At 43.3% G+C, this 27,349-nt stretch overlaps 1 protein-coding gene across 5 annotated transcripts in view; it reads right to left on the bottom strand.

The window, feature by feature from the left end:
• The window catches only part of LOC148398633 (microtubule-associated tumor suppressor 1 homolog A-like), an 83,095-nt gene that overhangs the window by 14,605 nt on the left and 41,141 nt on the right, over nt 1-27,349 (bottom strand). For 2 of the 5 annotated variants that reach the window (XM_088372402.1, XM_088372401.1), the window contains exons 5-9: nt 23,044-23,265; nt 17,087-17,302; nt 13,455-13,619; nt 3,605-3,717; nt 3,187-3,498 (exon numbers count right to left, since the gene is read on the bottom strand). In XM_088372402.1, coding sequence (XP_088228528.1) covers nt 3,187-3,498; nt 3,605-3,717; nt 13,455-13,619; nt 17,087-17,302; nt 23,044-23,265 — 1,028 coding nt within the window. Of the gene's footprint in view, nt 1-3,186; nt 3,499-3,604; nt 3,718-8,722; nt 9,354-13,454; nt 13,620-17,086; nt 17,303-23,043; nt 23,266-27,349 lie in introns of those variants that run through there. The other 3 variants (XM_088372404.1, XM_088372403.1, XM_088372405.1) reach the window with 3 other exon arrangements.

Raw genomic sequence — 27,349 nt, 5'->3', positions numbered from 1 at the left:
TCTCACACACATATGAATAATCTTCTATGACAATCTTGTAGGACATAAAATTGTGGGGCGTTTGATGTCCTTGTTCATGAAGGGGCAAAAACAGCGTGTTAAGGGTCCTAACCCGAACCCTTCACCCGGCTTATGTGTCTGAGGCTTTGGACTTGAATTTGGCCTTCTGCAGCCATTTACAGGCGTTATTTTATATTTGTGTTTCACAGGCTTTATTTCAAATGCATCGCTGACTGTCACTCCACTTTTCTTTCTTTTGAGGGGAGCTTTATCTGAAGCTTTTTTGTAATACTAGTTTTAGGTCGCAGCGCAAAGTAAATTTAAAAAACTTATGAGTTAGGGCACTGAAGTCAAAATACATCTAGGCAGAATTATAATCAATCTAAAATTCCCTACCTAATGCTCAAATAAAGGGAGCTTAGTAGTAAATTCATTGTATACCAAGTAAGTGATCCATTTCCCGGACTCTGAATGACTACATCCTGGTCCTGTCTAAAATAGCACCCACTCCTTTTTAAGGAACAAAACAAACATTTTCTTATTAAGTTTAATTAATCTGATGACAAATAAAGCTAAGCAAATGGAAGTGAAAAATGAAATGAAAACTGGGTCAAAAGTATGGAAACTTACAAAAGAGAGTCAAAAGTCTGGAAACTCACAAAAGAGAAACACAATGATAAAATACATTAAAAGATCTGTCTCGTCATGCTATAGGTAACGCAAGCTTCTTGTGCGGAGGCAGGGCTAAGAGGGTATGCCGTGGTGAAAGTACTATTGTGTTATTGGCAGCTGGGTACGGAGTCCAAAGATCCTCTCTGTGTTAATTCCTCAGTGCCACTACAGGATCCACCCATACAAATAACACTATCTACATCAGCTAGTTATTTGATGATTTAATTATATGATGCAGGTGTTTCATTCATACACAACACAGAAGGAACAATGGGCTATAAGAAACATTTGGAACCATACTGAGTAGAAACCAGGGCTGTGGACTCGGACTCGGTCGGACTCTGTCATTTTTGCCGGACTCGGACTTGGGGACTCGGGGACTCGGACTCGGTCGGAATCGGTCATTTTTGCCGGACTCGGACTCGGTGCTGATTTTGATCGAGTCCACCGAGTCCGACAATAAAATAAAAATACGTTCAATTTTATTTTCATCATGCTGCTGAGAATGCGCGTAGGAATACTGTCCACAGCCCTGCTTACGATCAATGCGGCCACGTTGAGTTGCACTAATGTTTACATTATGTACCAATGTCAAGGATGATTTTGTCATCCAGTTTATATCATTATTTTGATTTTGATCTAAATTAGCCTTGAATAAAGACTAAGCAGTCAGATGAATTAACAGAAAAAAAGGACAGCCGGACTCGGACTCGGACATGGACTCGGACTCGGTGGTCAAGAGGCCGGACTCGGACTCGGACTCGGTGCAAAAATCCGACCGAGTCCACAGCCCTGGTAGAAACTAACAGAGTGTTATTATTGAAACCGCTGCCGTTAGCCTTTCTGTCACGCAAGTCGCAAGTGGCAAAAAATGAAAGTTGTTAGCCCCAGAGAGAAGATCCCGATAATAAATTATATGCCACCGCAATAACTGACTTGGGTTAGATTCTACCCTTGGCTACAATGCAGAGTGGAGCCCTGATTAAAGTAGGTCATTTTAAACTCCAAACCTATTGGTGTTGTTGCGGGTATTGTGACAGCTTAGTGCGCGGCGGCTGTGTCTGTGTGGCGAGTGTATGCAGAGAGAAGTGTTCTGGAGGAAGATGGCAGGCTCATGAGTGTGCTGTTGTGAACTAGGAGCGGATAAGAACAAAGAGTGAATACTGAGTGGAAACAGTGGTGTGTGTGTTGTTGGGCTGCTGGGCTTCCCGTGTTGACGACCTGCAATGACTGTGACCCCGTCAGCAACTCCAACCTTGGAGAAATGTCTCCCCTGCTTCCACTGACTGCGATGGAAATAAGGAATTGATAATATATAAGTGAATCTGAGGATTTGTAAAGTTCTTTGGCAGCCACCGTATGCTGTACTCTGATATATACCGTAATTTCCGAACTATAAGCCGCGACTTTTTTCCAAAATTTTGAACCCTGCGGCTTATAGTCAGGTGCGGTTTATATACGATTTTTTTCGTGATTTTTGTGATGACTTGATCACTTTTATACACTCGTAAAAAGGCTGTGGACCACTGTTGTGCGGTATCTTGAAGAAAAAAACAACAAAAATACTATTTTGAAACACTACTATGGCTGCAGCTTATTCTGGCTGTGTTGCTTGTGACTATTATGAGCTTTAGTAGGAATGCACGCTAGGTGACCTGCGTCAAAGGGCTCTAAACCCTTTCTCTTACTCTGCCATGTGACTCAGAGATTACACAAAGCAGTGGCGCTGTTTGGACCATCTGCATTGTATTAAACCCAATCAATCAGCATTTAAATTCAATTCTTCTGATATCTTGCTCACCAAAAACAAGTTGTAATGAATGTGAACTTTTAATGCATTTTATTCAGAAGGTTACTTTGAACCCTGAGGCTTAAATGGCGGCGCGGCGTATTTACGGATTTTTACGGCTTATAGTCCGGTGCGGCTTATGTAAGAAAAAAACTAAAATATCCCTGAATTTTAGCTGGTGCGGCTTATAGTCCGGTGCGGCTTATAGTCCGGAAATTACGGTACACTCCACCATTTTAATTAAAATTGGTTTCTCATCTCTTGGACTATGGCGGACAGCCGGACACACGATTGTATGAATAAGGATGGATAGACAAGGAGAGAAGGGTGCGCAGGTTGCGGAACCAAATGATGGCATGTATTTATTTAGTTATTTATAATCAATTACAATTTTATATTTCTGTATTTGTTTGTTTTTCCCCCTCACCTTCGAAAAAACTGGACCATTAAAAAAACGTGACCCCTGAGAATTCTTATACAGGATGGTCTTTTCTACTTTTTGTGAAGTAATAATAAAGAGCTAATAATAAACCATGAGAAACAAAATGTACCTTGTAATAGTTGTACTATGTTCATCTTGTTTTCAATTGTCAATTATTTTTAATTATGTCAATTTTAATATTTCTTCTGATGAAGGCGGAAGTGATAGCCAAAACATATCAGGTAATGAAACCTAAATAATTTGTTTGTGATAAAAGAACCAGTAAAATAATAGCAAAATGTACCTCATTAAAGAGATGCTGAATCACCGTAGCAAACGCCTCCACTTTTTTATTTGCTTGGATGACAAGTTTCCAAAGATGGCCGGCCTGTTTTTTTTTCTCCGTAATCTCTTTGCTCTGGTTCGGTTTAGCTGCGACCACAGCAGGCTTGCTTGCACTTTGCAAACGCATTCCATGTTTAGGGCTTGACCGAGAACTTGTTCTTGCTTTGGACGCTAGTGCACTGGGTCCCGTTGTTCCCAACCCAGCATTTATGGAAACATACGTGGGGGAAACTGGTGTCACTGGCACACTGGTGTTCACCACATCTTGACCCTTGCAAAAAATATCGCATTTTCAGACTTCAAGAATCAATAGGGGGGAAAAAATTTAAGGAACTGACACTATCACATTAATAGATAATGATCAGTAGACTGCATACCTGTGGTCGTGACAGATTCTGCTGCTTGTTTCCTAGTGCAAGCGCTGGAAGTGGTGAGCTGCTGCGATTGTTTGTGGATCTTGCATGGACGTCCCTGGGCTTGTTTTTGTCAACTGCAAAAGAACAACATCCTCTTGTTTTGTGGTTGACAGGCATGATATTCAACATGGCTTGAACCCCCTTACACACACGCACGCACACGCACACACACACACAAGACAAAAGAGGAAATAGATCCAAACAGCACACACAAAATTGTCTCATTCATCCACTGTCATCAGAGAATACGCCCTTCTGACTGCCTAGGCTTAATAGATGCATCATGAGATTGTGTGGTATTGATGGCAAGAATGTGTGTGTGTGTTTGTGGTATGTGTGCTTGTGTGAGATGGAGTCTGGGTAAGCATTAAGGAGTGCATTACAGACAAAAGCAATTAGAAAGCAACTTTAATGTCTCTGCCTAGGCTCAGTTTGTCTCCCAGTAGTCCATCTCTGTACTCTGCATTCTCTTCATTTGATTCCCTCTCTAGCTGGCAATTCTTTATTGGCTCTTCTGGCTTCACTAGGTAAATAGTTGATTCCTGACTGGAAATAAAACTCACTTTAAACTAATTAATCCGAAGAGCACCATATGTGCCACTGTAAGCAACATACCACATTGCTGCTCATTAGGAGCACATAAATACCCGCTCCCTAGAATGCATGCAAACTCTAATTTACAGTTTTTATTGATTCTTTTGACCTGTTTGAAGAAACTGGGAACCTCTCCGTCTTCATCATCACCATCTCAGGAGAGCAGGAGAAACCTCATGCAAATGTGTTAACACATTCTCATTGGATTAACACAGTTTTCCCACCGTTTGGCAAAACAATTAACACAGATGTCATTCAGGAAGTCCAAACTATTGTTTTAGCTGTGGTTACTGAACAGAAATCAGATGCTCCAAGCTCTTAGAAACTGTCTGATCACTACGTAATCACTAAAAGCACCTGTCTGACACTTCTTCACAAAATGTTTCAATTCTTTGCAAGTATGGATCAAGGAGGTCAAAGGCAGATGAGAGGTAGAGTGAGAGTAAGAGTAAGAGGGGTCAGAGGAAGAGGAGTCCGTGTGTGAGGTGGAGGTATAGCTGGAAGGGCTCAGAAGAAGAAACAGAAGAGTATCACTTGCGGCTTTCTCTTATGCTCCTATAGTATAGGCTCACTATAGATTTTAATTGTTTTTACCGTAAAAGATTAGCTTTTTTTATTTTCCTAATTTTTCACACAGTCATGGATTTTATTTTTATTTCTATGTATTATCTGTGTGAATATTTCATTTGTCAGCCACAGTCTGAAAAAAAATGTAATCAATGAAATTTGCATCAAACCATATCTCATTCTGGATGAATGTTTTGCAAGAGGGCAAATTTGACTACAAAAGGCACTGGCATGTAAGCTACGTACAGTCATGCAATGACAAGCAATGGTGCACTGATTTACAATAGTGCTGTATTTTGTTGCCCATTGTGTAATGATTGAGTGCTTATACACGTTTCAAAGTTGAGTTGTTTGGAGGAAAAATTTGCTTTTGTGCCATATTTTAAATGTTTTGGGACAGGTATTGTCTTTTGCAAACAAAATGTGTCATTTTGACCACTGTGGCATGTGTTTAGCCCTCTGCATTAACTGTTTTGAAAATGTCAATTTTGAGTTGACGGCTGCTTCAAAACAATCAATAAAAACTGTAACAGTTTAACAGGTTTTCTCCTACTGAAAAGAGGAACACTAGCATGTTTAACTCCATCTAAACAGTAGAACTGAGACATTATGGGCACAAGAGAAAAATAATGTAGATTGTGGTATGACGCCTGCATCATGCCGCCCTTTGAGTCATTGGCAGATGAAACAACTTAAGCTTAAAAAAAACAACTCAAATTTTCATTTGACCTACATATATCAAGATAAAAATTACTCAGAAACTGCACAAGTTCATCATAGTTTCGAAGAAGACAACTGGAAGGGGATGTATATTATTCTATTGATGTGTACAGTATGTACAAAATGTGGTAGGAGATGTGTGTCAAAGTCACAATGTGCACAAATACAATTCCACAATTGTGGCTTCTGCATTAAAACCATGAATAGTTGGATTCAAATTTCAACAGATTTTGCTAAACATTCAAAATGGGACACAACAGTACATCTGCCTTATTTATTCCTAATTTCCTAATTGATGGATGGATGATTGTGTGTAATGGTTCCATTTTATGTGACTCTTTTGTACTGCCACCTGCTGGATGAAACAAAAAAGTGGGTCAGTATTGGTCTGACGACACGGTCTAACTTAACCATAAAAATCCCCATAATACATTCCTTAGATTAAACTTGGTCTTTTCCCATTTTATTCAACTTTGCTCAGCTACTGTAACTAAGTGTTGCAGTGTAACTGTTACTGCCATGTAACATAGAAGAACAACAACATTTGAAAATACTGTACTGTTTAGAAAATTAAATGAATCGAGGTGTTATTTTCTTATGAAGTATGATGTTGGGATGAGTATAAAGGAATAAAAAAGGAGGGGAAAAGCACAAGATTTGGGAATCTCTGAAGGAGTTAGTAGCATTGATTTTCACCGCTAAAACGTGTGTTAGAGCATAAAATACACATCAGACTAGATATGGAATGGATATGTGGACAAAATAGTTTGTAACTCTGTGTTAATGTTAAGGAAAAAAACTACAATGGTCAATGAAAAAGGTTGAAACAGACAAAAAGCAATAATAAATCAATGTCAGAACATTTCTTTTGAACTGTTGTTCAACAAAATCATTTGTCATCAAACTAAAACTAATGAATTTATGGACAAAAATGACAATGCCATAGAAAATTATTTGACCATACCCAGTGCGTGTGTGTGTGTGTGTGTGTGTGCGTGTGTGCGTGCGTGCGCGTGCGTGCGCGTGCGTGCGTGCGTGTGTGTGTGTGCGTGTGTGTATTCCACCCACCCATGCTTATATATAAAGGTACTGTAATAGCGTGTACATATACACAGTTTATACACAATACGTAGTAGTATATTGTTTATACATGTGATGCACTCAAATCAAGACAATTCAGATTAATGAGCAAACTGGCTTTTAGTTTCAATGCTTGATGACAAACTCATTTTTAATTTGGCCACAAATAAAGATCTTCCAAAAACATGTTACTAAATTTCTCCCAGACCATAAAGAAAATATAATGACTTAATCATTAATAACTAAGAAAATGCTTCACCACAAGTTGCTTTGAACTGTACATTTTGAACTGGATTTTAGATCAAAAGTGATAAACATCAATGGCCATGATCTTCACATAGAACATCTCCGGCCAGTGGCAAAAATATTAGTGAAGATTTCTGTTGAGATTGGAAAATATTCCAGCCAGTTTAGCAGATACATCCTCTAATGCCTTCATCTGCGACGGCATTAGAGAAAATTCGACATCAGATTAAAGCTTGCACGACTGAATCCCAGTGCAGTGTGTGTGTGTGCGTGCGTGCGTGCGTGTGTGTGTGTGTGTGTGTGTGTGTGTGTGTGTGTGTGTGCGTGCGTGCGTGCGTGCGTGCGTGCGTGCGTGTGTGTGTGTGCGTGCGTGTGCGTGTGTGAACGTGCACTGAATAAAGCCTCTAACCTACATTTCATGATGACAACAAGCAGCAGTGGAGAAGTGGGTCTGTGGAGCTCAGACATAGTAGCCAAACACATGCAGCTAGGCTCAGATGGCTCAAGAGGAATGACTTTGATCACCACAGTAAAATGATGATGATGTAGCAGTGTAGTCAAAGATTAAGGACTGAACACTAAGATTGTTTTTTGTTTACATTTCCAATGTGATACACATTTCGACAGACTGCTCAAGTGACACATTTGTCTGAAGCAACATCACAAAACTTAACATTACTACGAAGATGTGGTCAAATATGTGTTAGATATATTCCACACCCTGAACTTCTGCAAATTGACTTTGAAAAGACAAAGGCAATAGTGTATAAGTCTACAAGAGGGGGCACAGCCATGTTACACGCAAATACTCGATGATGAGAAACGCTTTTTAGTGGATAAGATAGTAAAAGACAGATCTAGATCCATTCCTAGTTAGTAGTGTGTGTGTGTGTGTGTGTGTGTGTGTGTGTGTGTGTGTGTGTGTGTGTGTGTGTGTGTGTGTGTGTGTGTGTGTGTGTGTGTGTGTGTGTGTGTGTGTGTGTGTGTGTGTGTGTGTGTGTGTGTGTGTGTGTGTGTGTGTGTGTGTGTGTGTGTGTGTGTGTGTGTGTGTGTGTGAGTCACGTGGCGGCTTTCCCTCTAGGCGTAGGTAGCACAGCTAAAAGGAGAGAAAAGTCATAGCAATTCATCACACCACTGCTGAAGCACTCATGCAGAAAGCTTAGAAAAATGTGCACAGACAGGTGCAGAAACACTAAAGGAACAACAACTGATGGCCCTATTTTATCTATACAGCCACATCAGAGGTATAGAATGGTATACAGAGGAATAAAAAGCCCCACAGCTAAAGTGAGATTGGAGCAACAATGGCTGCCAATGTGAAAGCTGCACAGTAGGAGATGGGAGGCAAGTAGCTGTTTTGAAGGCAGATTGGAAATTAAGATGAGGGAAAAACAACAATCAGATACAATCAATCAAATAAAGAGGTGAAAAAATATTGTATAAGACATGCAGATGCAGTCTGAGCTATGTACTGTGTGTATAAGATATTTTGTGTATGGCATACACCTAGCACCAGCTCGTGCTATGACTCCTTTTTGACAATGGTATCATTTTTTTAAGAAAAGGGAGAGATTCTCCATGTTGTGTTGGAATTAATATGAGTTTCATGACTAACTAATGCCTCCATCAACCTATCTCCCATGTACGGCTGGTAGATAAGGACGAAGTAAAGGGATGCTTGACATCGGTTGGAAACAGATGGTAAAGAGGTGTCATGGGAAAAGGATGGAAGAGATAGATGGCTAAAAATGACAGGAATGTATGGTGGGGGGGATTACAACTTTCTCAAATGGTTTGTACTTAAGTCACAACAACAACATTGTGGCCGATGGGATGATTGAGGGGACACAGAGCACAGTGTCATTTCCAGACCTGCGTGAAAGACCACTGTGTTCTTCCTGTATCCTGACAGCAGCTGAAGATTTCGGAAAAGTCCTTTGGCTGTCAGCTTCACATGGAAGTCGGACAGTGATAGTCTTGGAGACCATAACATCTTCTTTGCTTTTACTCCAACACTAAAAATCCACGTCGGTTAAATCAACGTGGCTGGAAGATGAAATATTTGTTTTGCTACTGCTCAAATGTCTCAGCAAAAGGCGCCTCTCACCTGTTTGATTTCTTTAGCAGTTGCCCTTGTTAGCTTCTTGTAATCTCCCCCAATTAATATGTACAAACACAATGTCAATAACAAATGTCCCATTTCCCTTGCGAATGACCTGAATTAAATTGTTGCCGAAGAGCATCAGATCTCAGATTGTGTCCAACAAAAATACAGGATTAAGAGAATGACTAGAAAATAAAAAGGGGAAATCCATTCAGATGCCCTGCACTGAATCCATATAGAAGCCACATTAGGAAAAACAAAACAGCAACAGCTAAAAACAGCAGTCGGAGTAACTGAGTAGCTGATTGAAGAAGAGAAAATGATGCCAAATGAGCTGTTGATTCCACAACTGTCAAGGTGGTAGTGAAACATCCACCGACAAAAGATGGAGAGGGAGAGAGAGCAAACAAGGAAGGGGCAAGGCAGTATTGATGTGCTGAGAGGGAGGGAGAAATGGGAGGAGGGGAAATCCTCAACGCTGCAACTGATTTGTAGTCTGTCTCCGCTTCTACACACCAAACACAAACTCTACTTAATCACAAAAAATGTACCGTAAACGATCTGACAGAGGGTTACCTTCAGATACAGTCAAGAAAAGCTATTTTGGTGCCGCTCGTAAGATATGAATAGCCGATATGCTTTGGTTATACAGACAGAGGGCAATGCGGCATTGAAAGGAGGGGGAGGGGACTGGGTGGGATTTGTATAATCTTCCCTTCTTCTTTATTCTCTGTCTCCCTCACTCACCCTCATTCTCTGAGACCTATTGCTTGCTTTTTGCTTACACAACACATCTACTATAAACATTTACTTTCAATAGTAGATAATAGAAGTAAGTACATGGATCATTTATTCTAATCACATGGCTAGGAGTCAAATACAGTTTCAGTACGTAGTTACACAGTCAGAAAAACATTTATCCACCACAACATTGATGACTTACATTATAATTAGTAATTAAATGGAATTATGTGGTTGTGAGAGATTCATGTTACTGATGGATACAGCATCAAAAATCCCAAATACGTTTTCCGTGTTTAAGTTGCAAAACAAGTTAAAACACATGGACAGTGTGATAACTGAAGTACTACTAAAGGTGCAACACACAACTGATTAATAATGTAAACTTGATAAATTCCCAACTCCATGACTACTGTCATTATTGAAGCTTGTGTGCACTTTGTAGTGAGTGCTCACTTTTTTAGATTTGGGGCTCAACAACTAGGCAAATCCTAGCCCAGGGGTGGGCAAACTTTTTGACTGGCGGGCCGAATTTGGTTCTAAATTTTGATCGAGGGGCCGAACCAGGAGCAGATGGATGTACTGTTTGTGTGAATAGAAATGACATGTAAAGGTCATTGCATAAAATGTTTGTACTTTTAGTAGGTAGTAAAGCATGGATATTCCAAAAAAGCTTTTTGAAAACAAATGCATTTATTAAAAGCATTAAAAAAATATTTCAAAAAACTACTATCAGTGATTCTCATTAAATACGACACTGTTATTATGAATAATAGTTTCCATCACTTCAGCGCCTGCAGGTCAGATTTATGAAATATGTTTATCTAATGAGGCGAAATCACATCAAACGACAACATTCTGACCAAATAAAGGTGGAGCCTAATTGTCCTCTCTTTTTTTTTTTAAACACTCGGCACTCAGTGTCCACCTTTCTTTTTCTCGGGCCACTCATTTTCGTGGAAGGATTCCAGGGGAAGGTTTGTGGGTGGCATTAACGTAAAACTGTATCTGAAAACTCAGCGCGCGAATTACGAGAATGCTGACGTCACAGCCCACACTCGAAATTTGTCACCGATGGAAATAGAGTGCGGAGTGCGCCGAGTCCGTACTACTTAGTACGTACACGCACTTGTGAGTGTGCACCGAGCTTTCTGACACGGCTTCCGGGAGTAAATGCACGGGCGGGCGCTTCCCCATCTATTGGGGAAACATACTAATTGCAGGGAAAATGACCCAAAAACAAGTTCAATAATACAATTTATTCAGGTTTGGCGGGCCAGATTAAACGGCCCCGTGGGCCGTAGTTTGCCCATACCTGTACCTAGCCCCATCTCTTGTCAACATGGCAACAGAAGGCTTCCTTGGCATTGGCTCCGCCTCTGCAGTATAGAGGACAGAATGTCCTATTTGCATGTGATGAGACTGCCCTCTCAAAACTAGCTAATTTCAGTGAGGCGAAAAATAGGGGGTGCAAAAAAAGCTGTAATTCTTGAGTCTCTGGAGTTGGTACATTTTTCTTATTTTCTTACTGACTAACACACTGGGGAGTGCATAAATCATGAAAGGAACGTGTAACATTTCTCATTTAAGATCACACATATATTGACAATTGGTTCATATGTTTCCAGGTGTATCTACTTAAACAATTGAACAAATAATTTTAATATAAATATTGACATTTGTACCTATAATATTTATTAAGATATTCGTAAACAATAACCCAAATCAATGCCACACTACTATTTGTAAAACCAAAGTGTTGATATTTGTGCTGGATATTGTTCATAATTGTTAGCAGAAGCAGCAAAACAAACAAAAAAGATGCTGTCAGACTTTTCAAGAGCACAACCCAAGTAGTCTTGAAATGCTCTCCCTCTGCATGTCAGAATCAATAAAGTCTACATTAAAACTTACCCCCAAAAAGTTAAAGAAAGAAACAAGACCGCTTGAAAAGCCCACATTGAAAACCACTGTCGCCAGAGGTCTGCTGGATGCTAGAATCAGACGCATGTGCGGGCCTTCTGAAGTTATGTGTGAGCGCACTGCACACAAGGCCGATAGCTTCTTGGTGACGAGTAGCTCCCCACAGGCCCCACAGGGACTTCCAGAGGCGGACACAGAGGGGAGACAGCCAGACACTCTAGCTCATCCCAAAGCCACAGCATGGTGGCATGCTGCCAACAAAGTTCCTCGCTTCACTAACACAATGTCAGAAATGATTGCTAAGACATTTTAACTCTGCATCCTTTAGGCCAGGATGTTGTATTGCTTAATATAATGTTCAAATTAGTGTTCCAGCAGCTCCCAGTTGGTTTTTAAATGACAGAACATCAAACATGTTAAGATTTGACCACAAACACATAAAGCAGCATGCAAAGCTGAAATTCAAATTAAACATTACTGCAAATGTGGTTCTGCTCTAAACTGTGCCTGCATGAGTGTGTCCCGGCAGCAGTTAAATAATTACAGAGGGACTGCACAAGGATAATAATTACGTTTGTATAAACTTCCACTTACATGGAACAGTCAGCGTTCTGGCTCACTTTTAATGATGATCTCGTATGAACTGATACAAAAATCACAGCATGTGTCATCTCCACACATAAGCAGAGTTTCATTCAAGTGGCACCCAATAGAGCACTGGTATAAATGTTTCTCTGCTGCCTCAAACATACTGGTCAGGACCCCAAAAGAAGCCAATCCCTTTCTCTGACTAAAAGACACATACAATTCCTTCAAAAATGTCATAGAAAGAATAATGAAAATATAAAGTACATGAATTAAGATACTGGACCAAAGCTGCTCTTTGTTGTGAAAGATATAAAAATCCCTGAGTCAGAATTCCAACAGTCCAGAAAACTGACAAAAAGAATGCTTTAAAGAGACAACCAATGCATTATAGCCATGTTGTTTACAAAGCTAGATTAAAAACATAAAAATGAGTGCTTGAGCATATCCCGTGCCCGCTCCTCCAGCACCCTGGTCAGCGCCCTGCCTATGACGCACATCGTTCAAAGCCACGCCCCATACTAATAAGCGCTCATTGCCTTCCACCTGTTCCTCATCAACGGAATACCAAAACCTGCTCTCAGCTCATCAACTTTTCCTGCTCTCGTTGCCTGTTGATTCTTGTTGTCGACCTTCCCTGAACACCGGCTGCCCTGACCTTTTGCATGTTTCTGACCATATCTCCGCCTCGCCTCTCGTCTGTCCGATCATTCGGCTATCCCAAGTCCAGCTCGGCTTGACCTATTGCTCGTCCCTGACTGTGCCTTTGCCTCACCCCAGTCTGATTCGACTAAGCCACTCGCCTTAACATTTGCTTGCTCATCAGCCTGACTGCCTGTCAGTCTGTTACTTCTCGCAAGCAACCAACCCTGTTCCAGCGCCTTTCATCTTGCCCAATCGGCGCAGCTCTGCTGGTGCACCTGCTCCGCCGGCTTTCCAGCCTTCCACTCCCCTTACCCCTGTGGTCAATATAACACTATTCATGCTGCACTTGGTTGTCCTGCCTGGTTTGTTGCAGAGAAATAACGCTCAAGATTAATTGCGTAAATTTTTACAGTGTTTATTTGCAATGTAATTTAATGTGTTGGGCATAATATATGTATACACGCACACACGCGAGCGAGCACGCGCACACACACAGACACACAGACACACAGACACACAGACGCACACACACACACACACACACACACACACACACACACACACACACACACACACACACACACACAACCACAAAGTACATCTTACCTGTTCCGCTGAGTCCACTGAGCCTTGCGGAGGTGATTCTCTGCAGTGGAAAATGAGATGGTGGCTTTGTCAACACCTGATTGACAGTTGATGACGTCTTTGCTGTTTGATTAGCCGTTGCTGTCTTGACGGTGCTCTGGTTGTTGACTGACGGGACCTTCACACCTATGGGGAGAGCAGAGAGGATGTTTAATCCTATTGCAGATTTTGTCCAAATGCTGAGAGTTAAGGCAGGTTGATTTGGAAAAACATTCCGACTTGCCAATAATATACAGCGCCCCTGTGGCAATGTGCAAGAATTAACTGTCCTCTATGAGAAATGGGCTATGATTCCACAGATGCACAATGCGCATTGATATGACACTCACAAAGGACCAGTTGGTTTAGCTGTCATTAGATATTGACTTAACCCAAAAATGCACAACCGAGTGCAAGGAGTCCACACTTACTGCTTACAACTCTTCTAATGTAAAGCCATGTGTTCAATTAACCTTACAATGACTACCGTGAGGGCAGCACGGTGGCACAAAGTTTAGCAAGTTCGCCTCCCAGTTCAGAGGTGCAAGTTCGACTCAAGATATGGACTCCCTGTGTGGAATTTGCAAGTTCTCTCCGTACCTCTGTGTTTTTCCTCCTGGTACTCTGGTTTCCACTGATAATAGGCTGAATGAGCACACTAAATTGCGTGTAGGTGTGGTTGTGAGTGTGAATCGTTTTTGTCTATGTGTGCCCTGCAAATGATTCAGTTCAGGATGTACCCCACTTAGTGCCCTGAGGCAGCTGGGCGACCCTCGTAAAGATAAGCGGTTCGGAAGATGAATGATCGACATGGCTGCTTGTAAAGGGTAATGGGTCACTCCCGTGAGCTGAAGAACATCATGCCACTGAAAGAATCTGTGATTTAAAGCCTTTTGGGGGATGGGATTTATGACAAACCGTCCCGTCCACATTTGGAGCTTGGCTTCCTGTTTTCTTTTCTTTTTTCCATCTCAGCCTGTCTACGTCACAAGAGGAAGGCAAGCCTTCTAATTCGTAATGTTTCCTGGTTTGATTTGTCATGTTCTATTGTCACCTAGAGTCAGAAATATTATGTGATTAATTGCCACCAAAATTCATAGGCATCATTCCCATCATTTTGTTCACTTCAACCTGTGAAAATATAAAAGTGTCCTGGTCAATATTTGAGATATACTCATTCAAATATGAGCTCCTATGAGCAAAACCCACTAAGACCTCCACAAAATCCCAAATATTGTGCTAATCGTTTTTAAAATTATTCTTACAGGTCGAAGTGAACAAGAGGAGGAATGAGCATAAGAATTTTTTTGGCGACTGGTCGTAGGTTTCAGACATTTAGTAAGTTGTTACAGCTCCATAGTCAGACAGGCAAACAAACACAGCAGTTAGGTCGCGCTAGCTCCTATGGCTTGTTGAGGTCAAATTAGTTTTTGACGACTAAAAAGACAGGATAAGCAGAATGATTTCACCTTATTACGAGCTCCGTGTTGCAGACAAAAATTTCCGAGCCTACCGAGAACTGGGTTTGCCGCCGCCAAAGAGGCAGTCAGGGTCATCTTGTCCACTGGACCTCTCGTGGCCGGCTTCCTGCTGATCATCCAGCCAGAGCAAGAGATGCAGCGGCATATGTCGCACTGCCAGCCCGTGTGCGCCAATTTAAGATAAATAACAGCAAGACAACCGGGTCGGCTTGTCGAAATTTAAAAATTTGGCATTGATAAGATTCGGAGGCTTGGATTTACAACGATTCAGCAGAGTCTGACCACTTAAAGTACCTCCTTTTTGGATAGGCAGCGAAGGCAGTACCCCATAGGTGGACTTCTAGGGAAATAAAAGTCAAATCAATCCCTACAGATTTAAATTGAATACACTGCATAATCACTTAATAACAATTCAGCTTACAAAAAGCTTCTCGGACCGCATTGTTTTGTGACTTATGAAAGAAAACAAACAGACATGACAGGAGCGGCACTTTCATTGCAGGGGGGCTGCTCATATCGTGCTCGATTAGGTCAGCCATGGAAAGGCTAATTGTTTGATCATATTTTTAGAGATTGAAATGACCCTAGGTAGAGAGTTTAGTTGATTACCATTATTCTAATATTGTTAGCGCTGAATTCTGAATGGACAAATTCGGATTGATGCCTCCTCCAAGACGTGAAGGTGGGGGGCGTCGCTATATTCATCATTAAAATTGGGCATTTTTAAAGGCATTACATTTATTCATTTTTCCAAATTAGATGGATAAAATAGAAAATAATTGTTTCCATTCTGATAAAGTAAATAAACTGAGCTTGTTTGTGAAAAATAGACAATATCACGGCTGGATCATCCCTTCAAAGTTCAAGGTGTGCAAAAGATAAAGAATAAAATTTAGCAGAGGTTTTGGTCCAGCATATAGAATAGTCTATTAAGCATCAAAATGTGTCACCTAGTGCTTATCTAGTGAAGGAATGAGGTCGAAATACAAAAAGTCCTGCCTAGCTACAAAAACAGATATGCTCAAACCTCATTGAATAAAGTACATAAGCAGACAAGTATATTCACATATTAAATAAATAAAAGAAACATTTTAAGCATATAATTATACCTACACACCAAATCAATAAAGAAGAGATAACTAGACATTTTTGATAAGTGGTGATGAGAAAGGTTTTTATAACTTTATGATCTGATATATATTTCTGAGCCCTTTGAAATAACAAATGACTTTTGATATATTGCCTAAATAGCTTAATGACCCTTTAGGAACTGTGTAATGCATGCCTGATGTTTTTTCTCTAAATCATGGACACGGCCAGAGTCGTCTTGACCGTTCAGTACTTGATTGTATCTTATGTTTTGACTAATGCTAGACGCCAGTTTTTGATTACTACTGAACGCTCTGCACAGAGGGAAATATTTTGCCTAATAAAGAAAAGATACCGTTGGAAGCATGGTTAAATACATACAAATAAGCAAAGACATGAAGTATCAAAAGAACAGCAATAGATTAATGATGTCACAGCCAAAAGCTAACATAATTTCGTACAAAATGACAAAATTGAAAGAATGAGGTACGACAGTGTATGTCCAAGATTGGAGAAGAATGTTCACAGGAAGATCACGTGGAGATAAAACCAGCAGGTGCCAGAGGGAGCCAGCCAAGGACTCGGCCAAAGATGATCGCCAAGGCCGAAAAGGGGATGGAAGACAACAGCCCCCACACACACCGAATCGCCCATAACCAGCACCCACTCCCATGGCGAACTTGCCCCACCCAAAAGACTCATCACCCATCAAACTCGGCCCACACTGGCATGTGCAGCTGATATAAGCTAACCAAAGAACCTTGAACGTTGCCTTTTCTGAATGGAGACTTTCCGCTCTTGAAGGGCCCAGCGCTGTATTATACTTTCCTGAAAACAGAGCTTTTTGAACAAGAATTGTGATTGAACTCAACCAACCTGTGTAAGTCTAATTTCTGCTTCAGTGTCTAAGCATTTTCCTAAATCTAAAGAAATCAAACGAGCACGCAGTGAGCAAATTGGATCACAGGTGATTGGCAAAGGCTTTTGCCGTGAGGCGCAGATAACGCACTCTCTAAATTGTGGACAAAATCCAACACTACCTACCTGTAGCTGTTGTTCGGGACAGCGGCGAAAGAGCTTTCCCTCTGACTGAATGTGACTTGGGAACAGCAGTAACACAAGTGCTGTTAAAAGAGGTAACAGAGTCACAGGAACTACTGGGACCCCAGGGTTTTTTCCCACTCAGACTGCCTATGGAAGGATTGCTTCTGCTGGCCCTCTCGTCCGACCTGGTACCGATACATGAAGATTTGTGAGAAGCTGAAAAAGACAGAGATTGTTTAAATGCTTGTCAGCTTGTTGTTAAATGTTGCAAAACATCATCTTAACTAAAGGAGATGTCCCATGAAGGAGACAGGATATTGAATAAACTATTAAATTATTCAACCCTTAATGTTACAACAAATACTTTGCACAGGACAAAAATGAAAGTTTTTTTGTGGTAGTGTGCAGAAAGATCTGAAGAAGAGATGTAATTACAGAGAAAACACATTACCGTAATTACCGGACTATAAACCGCACTGGATTATAAACCGCACCAGCTAAAATTCAGGGATATTTAAGTTTTTTTCTTACATAAGCCGCACCGGACTATAAGCCGCACGTGCACACGAGTTTTTTACAAAGAAAGACAGTACATAGAAAGTTTTAATAACATACTTGAACATGTCTTTCTAAACATTGCCTGTGACGCAGCAGTAATACCGCAGCAACGCGGAAGTGTGCACGCGACTTATTAGCAAAGAAAGACTGGACACAGAAAGTTTTTTTAAAGCTTTAATAACATACCTTAACATTTCTTTCCAAACACTGCCTGTGACGCGGCAGTAATACCGCAGCCACACGGAAGTAACACAGCAAAGTCACTGAGACGCGGCGATAACACAGCAGCAACACAGCAGCAACATGATAGCACAGCACTAACAGGGCTGGTTAAAAAAAAACATACCAGTAAAAGTAAAAAAAAGAGCCGTCTTCATCTTCCTCCTGTGCACTGAAACCATCGAAGTCTTCCTCCTTAGTGTCCAATTGGAATAGCGTTAGATATCCTTTGCCTCACATTTTCTCAGTCTCTCTTTCGTCGTCGGTTTTATGCATTTCTTCGAGTGTGAAGAGGGTCTGTTCATGCTACTCTTACTCATGCACGAAGCGCTAAATTACATTAAACTAGCGAGCGACACGTGTAGCTTAAAAGCGGCATCGTATGCATTTCTTTTGTCCCCCATAATGACAGTTTGTGTATAAAAGCTTCCTGTCTTTGTGTGAATGCGGGTGTGTGCGTGATCCGCGAGACGATCACGTCTTCTTCGGCGCATTATCTCTTCTTCGTCTGTCTCGCTCTTGCTTCCTGCTAGAGCGCCCCCTGGAGACCGGAGGCCGTAAAAATCCATAAGTACGCTTCAGAGTAGACACAAGATAATGTCATCAACATCGACTGCCTTTGGCTTAAAAGCGGCATCATATGCATTTCTTTTGTCCCCCATGATGACGGTTTGTGTATAAAGGCTTCCTTTCAGTAATGTCCGACTTGATCGCATTCTGCGTGATGCGCGAAATGTAAACACAAACTAGCACGTCTTCTTCGGCGCATTATCTCTTCTTCGCCTGTCTCGCTCTTGCTTCCTGCTAGAGCGCCCCCTGGAGGCCGGAGGCAGTAAAAATCCATAAGTACGCCGCGCCGCCATTTAAGGTTCAAAGCAACCTTCTGAATAAAATGCATTAAAAGTTCACATTCATTACAACTTGTTTTTGGTGAGCAAAATGTTAGAAGAATTGAATTTAAATGCTGATTGATTGGGTTTTAATACAATGCAGATGGTCCAAACAGCGCCACTGCTTTGTGTAATCTCTGAGTGATATGGCAGAGTAAAAGAAAGGGTTTAGAGCACAGGTGTCAAACTCAAGGCCCGGGGGCCAGATACGGCCCGCCACATCATTCTATGTGGCCCGCGAAGACAAATTGTGCATCAAATTCGTGTGTCATTACTAGAATTGCAAATTGTCTTCACTTTTAATAATATCTTTTTTTTAAATATTTGACCAGTTTTTACTCATCTGATTTGAAAACGAGTTATTTGTCCGTTTGTTTTGTAGCTTTTACTGTATATAATAGTGTTAAGAGTAAAAGTGATCAAGTCATCACAAAAATCACGAAAAAAAATCTTATATAAGCCGCACCTGACTATAAACCGCAGGGTCCAAAATTATGGAAAAAAGTCACGGTTTATAGTCCGGAAATTACGGTATTTGTTCTTGCAGTATGTCAGTATATTCCAGTATAAATGATGTATACTTAATGAAAGTGCTGCTGGTAGTCAGCAAGAAAGCCATTACAAGGGTATGATTTAAAATTGATCCACCAACAAATGAATAATGGCTGGGACCACTAGAATATTTTAAATGGAAACTTTCGCATACATACTGAGGATTAAGGAAGGGAAATTTAAATCAAGATGGGGAAAATGGGTTTGATTCATTTACATTCGTAATTTAGCTAAATTTAACATTTGCAATGACTTTCTGTTTAGAAAAAAGATTTGTTCCTGGAAAGTGTGTACTTCCAGAGGTCATTCGTCTTTAATTAATATTCAACATTTTGTGCCACCATTAATTCTTCAGAAAATATAATCAAAGTGACAGAGAACTGGTGAATAATTGGTTTGCCAGTAATCTGTTAGCAAACATAATGTTCCAAAGAGCTCCCAGGTTTTGGTGAATGAAGCCATTGTTTAATTTCCAGATCAAGCTTTTCCCACAAATATGAATTTATTCATTGTAGAGTTCTCGCCAACCTCTGCATAACAAGTTTGACATTCCAGTCCTCAGGGCTGACATTAGTATTAAGCAGACCTGGGCAAAATATGACCCGCGGGCCACATCCAGCCCTTTGTGCGTCCCTGTCTGGCCTGCATGAGGCCAATCGTAAATTATATTTGATTACAACTTAATTTAAAAAAATAAAATAAAATGAGTGTCGTGCGTGCAATACAACTGTTGTGCTTTTATTTTGAAAGGCGTCGCACTTCCGTGTAGCGTACGTGTATGTGAGCTGTGCGTGAAAGTGAACAGTGCGAAGTAATGCTGCCCGAGAAATGTGTGCTGACACAAAGAAAAGAAAAGTTGACAAGGATCGCCGTGTTTTCAAGACATGGACTGCCAAGTATTTCTTTACAGAAATGAAAGGTAAAGCCGTGTGCCTGATTTGTGGTACACAGATCGCTGTGTTTAAAGAATATAATTTGAGTCGCCACTACACGACCAATCATGAGAAAAAATACATCCGTCTGATAAACAGCGCGCATCAGAGGCTGATGCATTGCTAGCAAAACTGCAAGCCCAACAAGGACTTTTTATCAAACTTCACACCCAGAGATGCAGCGGCTTTGTCATTTGAGGAAAAGTTAAAGAAGTTAAGAATAAATTGTACTGATTAATGATTGTTTTTTTTATTTGACCTATACACCACAATTTCACATAGCTTAATGTAAATATAAACAGAATACCGTATTTGCCGGTGTATTGGTCGACCTTTTTCGGTCCAAAATCCACCGAAAAAAATCGACCTCGACTTATACACCGAGTCATAAAATTTAACTTCGTATTCATCGCTTCAAATGTGATGGTAACCAAGGCCGTTTCTCATGCATCTCATTGTGCGTGGGTGTGCGTCCGTCAGGCTCATCAAACAGCGCGAAACTGAATCATTATAAAGCGTTCGTCGCATTAACACGCATCCTCAGCAACAATTTCAGATATTCTCACCTCAATAACGGACATCGAAAGCCAGGCAGCGACGATGACTGCTAGGGGGAAGTACTGGGTATTGAGCGAATGTGCGAGTCATCGCGCGTCAAGCAACGACAATAACTACTGGTACGTAAACATTCAATCGCCATGTCTAAATGAATGTCGTTGGCACTTAGAAAATATTCACCAAACTTGGCCAGACTTCCAGGGGAAGAGGCCGAATTTTCACTTGTTCTGGCCGACCGGAGGAACCAGCCGAGGCCGACACTTTACGGCGGTTGAGTCGTTGGCACTTAGAAAATATTCGCCAAACTTGGCCGGACTTCCAGGGGAAGAGGCCGAATTTTCACTTGTGGTGGCCGACACGGGGAACCAGCCGAGGCGGACTCTTTATTGTGCAAGAGCCGTTGGCACTTAGAAAATGTGAACCGGGCGGCGTGCGCGAGTGCGCGGCCCGCTGGAAGTCGAATGAGGCTCCGCGATTTCATCCGCGGTGCTTATAAAGTGCCGATCCGCTCGGCGGAAGCTATTTTCGGCCACTTGGCGCGTGCGCACGGCCTCCCGGATGTGCCGGGCGGCGTGCGCGAGCTCGCCGGCCGCTGGAAGTCGAATGCGGCTCCACGATTTCATCCGCGGTGCTCATAAAGTGCCGATCCGCTCGGCGGAAGCTATTTTCGGCCACTTGGCGCGTGCGCACGGCCTCCCGGATGTGCCGGGCGGCGTGCGCGAGCTCGCCGGCCGCTGGAAGTCGAATGAGGCTCCGCGATCTCCTCCGTGGTGCTTATAAACAGCCGATCCTCGGCGGGAGCTATTTTCGGCCACTTGGCACGTGCGCACGGCCTCCCGGATGTGCCGGGCGGCGTGCGCGAGCTCGCCGGCCACTGGAAGTCGAATGAGGCTCCGCGATCTCCTCCGCGGTGCTTATAAACAGCCGATCCTCGGCGGGAGGTATTTTCGGCCACTTGGCGCGTGCGCACGGCCTCCCGGATGTGCCGGGCGGCGTGCGCGAGCTCGCCGGCAGCTGGAAGTTGAATGAGGCTCCGCGATTTCATCCGCGGTGCTCATAAAGTGCCGATCCGTTCGGCGGAAGCTATTTTCGGCCACTTGGCGCGTGCGCACGGCCTCCCGGATGTGCCGGGCGGCGTGCGCGAGCTCGCCGCCCGCTGGAAGTCGAATGAGGCTCCGCGATCTCCTCCGCGGTGCTTATAAACAGCCGATCCGCTCGGCGGGAGCTATTTTCGGCCACTTGGCGCGTGCGCACGGCCTCCCGGATGTGCCGGGCGGCGTGCGCAAGCTCGCCGGCCGCTGGAAGTCGAATGAGGCTCCGCGACCACCTCCGCGGTGCTTATAAACAGCCGATCCGCTCGGCGGGGGCTATTTTCGGCCACTTGGCTCGTGCGCACGGCCTCCCGGATGTGCCGGGCGGGTGCGCGAGCTCGCCGGCCGCTGGAAGTCCAATGAGGCGCCGCGATCTCCTCCGCGGTGCTTATAAAGTGCCGATCCGCTCGGCTTGGAGCTATTTCCGGCCTCCCGTTGGTGCCGGGCGGCGTGCGCGAGCTCGCCGGCCGCGATCTCCTCCGCGGTGCTTATAAACAGCCGCATGCGCACGGCCTCCCGGAATTTGAACACATTTCGTCAATAAATTTCGCATATTGAATTTTGAAGTTTAATATAATGCAACAATTGAGCTCGACTTATACAAAGGATATATCATAAAATCGTAAATTTCCGTCGAATTTTAGGGGGTCGACTTATACACCGAGTCGACCTGTACACCGGCAAATACGGTAATAATTTTTTCCCCTATCTTTCATTTTTGTCTTTGGCATGTATAAAAGATATACTACACTTACTAGGGAATTATTTTTTTAATATCATTATTGCCTGATCTGAACACATCCAACAATGGACTTTGTTGTTTTGCTTTCAAAATAAAACTTTTGTGTATTTGGCGTTAAAGTGATAAAACAATAGAGTGCTAACTCCAGAGTGAAAGTTCAGAACATGATAAAAACATACACTTGTTAAAAAAAAAAAAACCTTAGTGTTGGCAAATAATACTGCATTATTGTCCTGAAAATGGTAAACAGTCCCTCTCACATGTGTTAATGTTCTCTGTATCTTGACCAGATGTGCCCCTTGACCTCACCAGAGGAAGACAAGAGCGTTGATGTCAGCACATACACAGGCACACAAAAACACATGCACGCACGCACAAATAGGTTGGGAAGCGGAGAACTGCATCACGAGCTTACCTTTGCTTGTAGGTCCGTTATTCTCATTACATCCTAGCACTGGAAAATTAAGGCTTGAAGGTAATCCTTTAACAGGAAGCTTGGATGCAGCATTTAAAATTGGTCGCCCACATACCACTGAGGTTGGTTGGAGACTAGATGTCGTTTTTGAGTTGGAATTTGAAAAGCCAGAGGTTGATGGGGAAGTTGGTTGCTCTGGTGTGGTGCGGGGCTTGGAGACACCTGCAAGTGTGAATTGTTTATTATTTGAGGTTATGATGCTAACTCACTTCCAATAGCTCTGAGCTGATTTGTAAAACACCTTTACATTCGGTTTATACTTGGACAGCATATTCGCACGTAACACATTCATACTTTAATGATAATAGCAGGAGTAGTTGGGCTTCCCTACATTGTGAATGGAAAGGCCAAAGCTTCACTTCTAGTGTGCTGTATATGGTCGTGATGTTTTGGTAGTGAATGAAACAGCTCTGGAGGCAGCAACATGAGTTTCACGAGCTGCCCCCCCCCCCTTCTCACTCTCACTCACCAACTTTTTTCTCTTTAAACTGCATGTGATTGGTTCCGCACTAGGCTAATGGGGGAGGAGCGGTAGTTAAGTGTGTGCTGTCTACCTCTCGAACAAGAGAGTAGGGAGAGATATGAGAGAAAGAAAGCAAGGGGCCACAAGAGAAACAACACCAACACTGGAAAGGAAAGGTCAGAAAATTATGAAAGTAGGAAAATGGGTAAATATGGACCTTATTCAATTTCATTGACAATACAAGGGTGGAATGGAGAATGCAAAAAAAAAAATCTTATCGAGCTGGGTTCACAAACAACCTGCACACGCACCCACCCATACAGCAAATTTCTTTACAATGGAGAAAAGGCCCAGTGAAGACAACACAACACAAAAGCCTAAGCCCAAGAAGGAAAAATAATGCATTTGAAATATGGATTTACGGTGAGAGGTGATTTGGGAAGGAAGGAAGGAAGGAAGGAAGGAAGGAAGGAAGGAAGGAAGGAAGGAAGGAAGGAAGGAAGGAAGGAAGGAAGGAATTAAAAAAGCAAGAAAGCAAAAAACAATAAAGCAAGAAAGACAGGCAGAGGATACAGACACAGACAGAAGGAAGGACAGAAAGAAACAAAGAAAGACTCTGTTTACATATTTTCACCTCAGTCACATTAAGTCACACAAACAGGAGACCCACTGTTGACAAAGCCAGAGCACTATTAAGTGACTGAAGCCAGCAGGAAACATCTGGCTTCATTCAATTTTGATTCTAATGAAATGTCAGACCAGAGAAAGCAGCTGGATTGTGTTACTTAAGAAATTTTTGTTAAGTAAGAACAGGACAATACAAGTCAGGAGTACACACTTGTCTCCAAACCTCAGTCTTTAGCAGGGCACATGAAATGTAAGGAAGGGCCCAATTACTATTATATTAGCCAACATTCCTACAAATAACGATAAGAAATAATGATAAGAGCTAAGCAAGCTCGATCTGCAGAGCACTTTGCTCTCGTTTAGACACACTTTTTTTCTTTTTTCAAGACAAGTCATTTAATTGAGGATAACTTGGGGGAGGCAACAAATATGTTCCGCACTGTTTATCTTTCATCTTTCCCATGCACATCTCGCTTGTTGTTCCTGCCCTCGAATGTTTGTCATTTGCTAACATGAAATAAGGCTCTTCATCGGCTGGTTTTAGTATTGTATTCAAGGACAAGTGTAAAAATGAGTTGAGCATGGAAAACCTATATCATTGATTTGAAGATGTAATAATTTCATGAATGTACATAGCAATACACCTAGGGTGGGGAAGATGGACGACAACCTTCACGCGGTCTTCCCTGTGAGTAGCAAGGTCAGGGCGCAAGTCCCGCTTGCGAAACTAATGTCGCCAAACAAAGGCAGAGCCGGCAGACTAAGGAACGGTGGACGGGCAGTCATCCCGACCGTCGAAAACCGAGGCCTGTCGGTGCTTCAACTTAATGTCGAGGGCCATACCACCGCCAAACTCGAAGTCCTTCGGCACCTGGCCGACTCCAATGGGGCCGCGGTCTTGCTCCTACAAGAGACGCACTGCACGACCAACAACATCCTCAAAATTCCTGGGTTTCATCTCGCCGGGTCCATCAACATCAAGCAACACGGTGTGGCAACCTTCGTCCGCACTGGAATAAGTTGGGCGGCCTGTAGCCAATCCCCACCAGGCTCCAACATCGAGTGGCTGGTTACTAAAATCCAGGAAACCTCAGTCATCAACGTCTACAAGCCCCCACCATCAGAGCTAACCACAACGTCACTCCCACCTGTAACTGCACCCGCAATCTATGCAGGCGATTTCAACTGCCAGCACACAGACTGGGGGTACAACCATTCAACTCCCAGCGGAGTGGCGCTGTGTGAATGGGCCTCCAACACTGATGCCCTGCTACTGTACGACCCCAAGGAACCCCCAACCTTGTTCTCTGCACACTGGAACACCACCACCAACCCGGATCTGGCCTTCGCCATCTGCCGCAGCAATGACCCAAGATCGGAGAGGTGTGTTCTTGACAGGTTCCCCCGCTCACACCACCGACCTTCCATCATCAAAGTTCCATCACTGGTGAACCGGTGCCAGGGAAGCCTGTGAAGAGATGGAACTTCCGAAAAGCCAACTGGGAGTCGTATACTGAGGAGACGGAAAGGTTCACAGATGTGGAAGCAGCCTATGCAGCCTACTGCCAGGTCCTCCTGCGTGCGGCAAAGAAGACCATCCCACGTGGGTACAACAGGAACTACATCCCAGGCTGGGATGGGGAGTGTAGCCGCCTTCTGAGGGAACACCAGAGAGCCAGCTACAGAGAAGAGGAGGACGTAACGGCAGCAGCACTGCTCGAAAAGTTGGACGCCACTCGCAAGGCGAGATGGACAGAAGTCATTGAATCGATCCACTTCACCCATTCCAGCCGCAAGGCGTGGCAGACCGTCAACCGGCTCACAGGCAGAAATACACCAGCCCACAGATGCCCAGTCACTGCAGACTCCATTGCCTCCCAACTCCTGAAGAATGGCCGCTTCCCGGATGCAGACAAAGACTTTGCACGACTGATATCGCGTGAGGTGTCTTGCATCTCAAGAGCGGCCAATGTCGATTTCAATCTCTCGGGAGCCTTTACAGCAGAGGAACTCAGTGAGGCCATTAGCAAGCTAAAGCCAGGCAAATCCCCATGCCGTGACAACATTCACCCGGAGTTCGCCCTCCGAACTATAACAGGATGCCTAAAATCCACCCCTGTGTCCCTCCTGCCTGTCCTCGCGGGAATAGCGCCGGCCAACCTTCGGCGAGAGGCTGCCACCCTCGTTCTCGCCAGGAAGGCAAAAAATAACAACTGGCACATCCTGCACAACACTACAACTCCAGCTCCACCAAGCAGACTCAAGGCACGCCACCCCTACAACATGGCAGTACAAGAGATGCTCAATTCCATCCCTGAAGACATCTCCAGAGATGCCTGGCTGGCAGCAGCTTGGAAGCAGGAGTGGGAGGCAGCTGGCCCCTCCCTCATGCACCGTTATATCTGGGAACCAGGAGATGGTGCCATAGGAGGAGACGAACTACCTCACCAGCATTGGACCACACTGAACCGCTTAAGAACTGGTGTTGGGCGCTTCAACACGTCTATGTGGCAGTGGGGACTAACAGACAGTGCGGCATGTGAGTGCGGAGACCCCGAGCAGACAGCCGACCATATCATCAACACCTGCCCCCTATATAGACCACCCTCGGAGGCCGGCCTCTTTGACCTGGCACCAGAGATGCTGGCGTGGCTCCACGACACCAAGTTGGAGCTCTGACGTTACACGAGAGAGAGAATACATCTAGGGTAACAAAACGGTGACCCTAGCTTACAACAAATGACCATCTCCAGCAGTAGATCAAAGTGACATGCTTTGAACTTTGTGGCTGTGAAAGGATTTTGCAAATTAGATTTACATCAACCAAAAATTGTGCCATCACTTCTTTCTTTACAGAGTGTTGCAAGAGCAGCAGCTTAAGCATGGAAGTTCAGACCTCCCTCTCCCCGCCCACTTTTTCTAATTCTTCTGATGGTATCCAAAGGCGTGCGTTTGCAGGCCAGTCAGGAGACAAAGTCTAGGAGGATTCAAAAGGATTGGGTGTCCCTGGCATGGGGGACCTTGGCGGTCCGATTGATAGCTACAGAAGTTAGCCATAATGACATGGAATGCACACTTATTAGTATTTACACAAATTCTCCCTTCTGACACACCTCCTGCACGTGTTTTAAGTCAAGGCAGACAAGTATGTCTGAT

The sequence above is a fragment of the Syngnathus floridae genome, chromosome 4, assembly GCF_059516105.1.
Source record: "Syngnathus floridae isolate MCC-2025c chromosome 4, RoL_Sflo_1.0, whole genome shotgun sequence".
Classification (NCBI taxonomy): domain Eukaryota; kingdom Metazoa; phylum Chordata; class Actinopteri; order Syngnathiformes; family Syngnathidae; genus Syngnathus; species Syngnathus floridae.
Note: the sequence above shows the minus strand (reverse complement) of the source record. Positions and strands in the feature narration are given on the sequence as shown.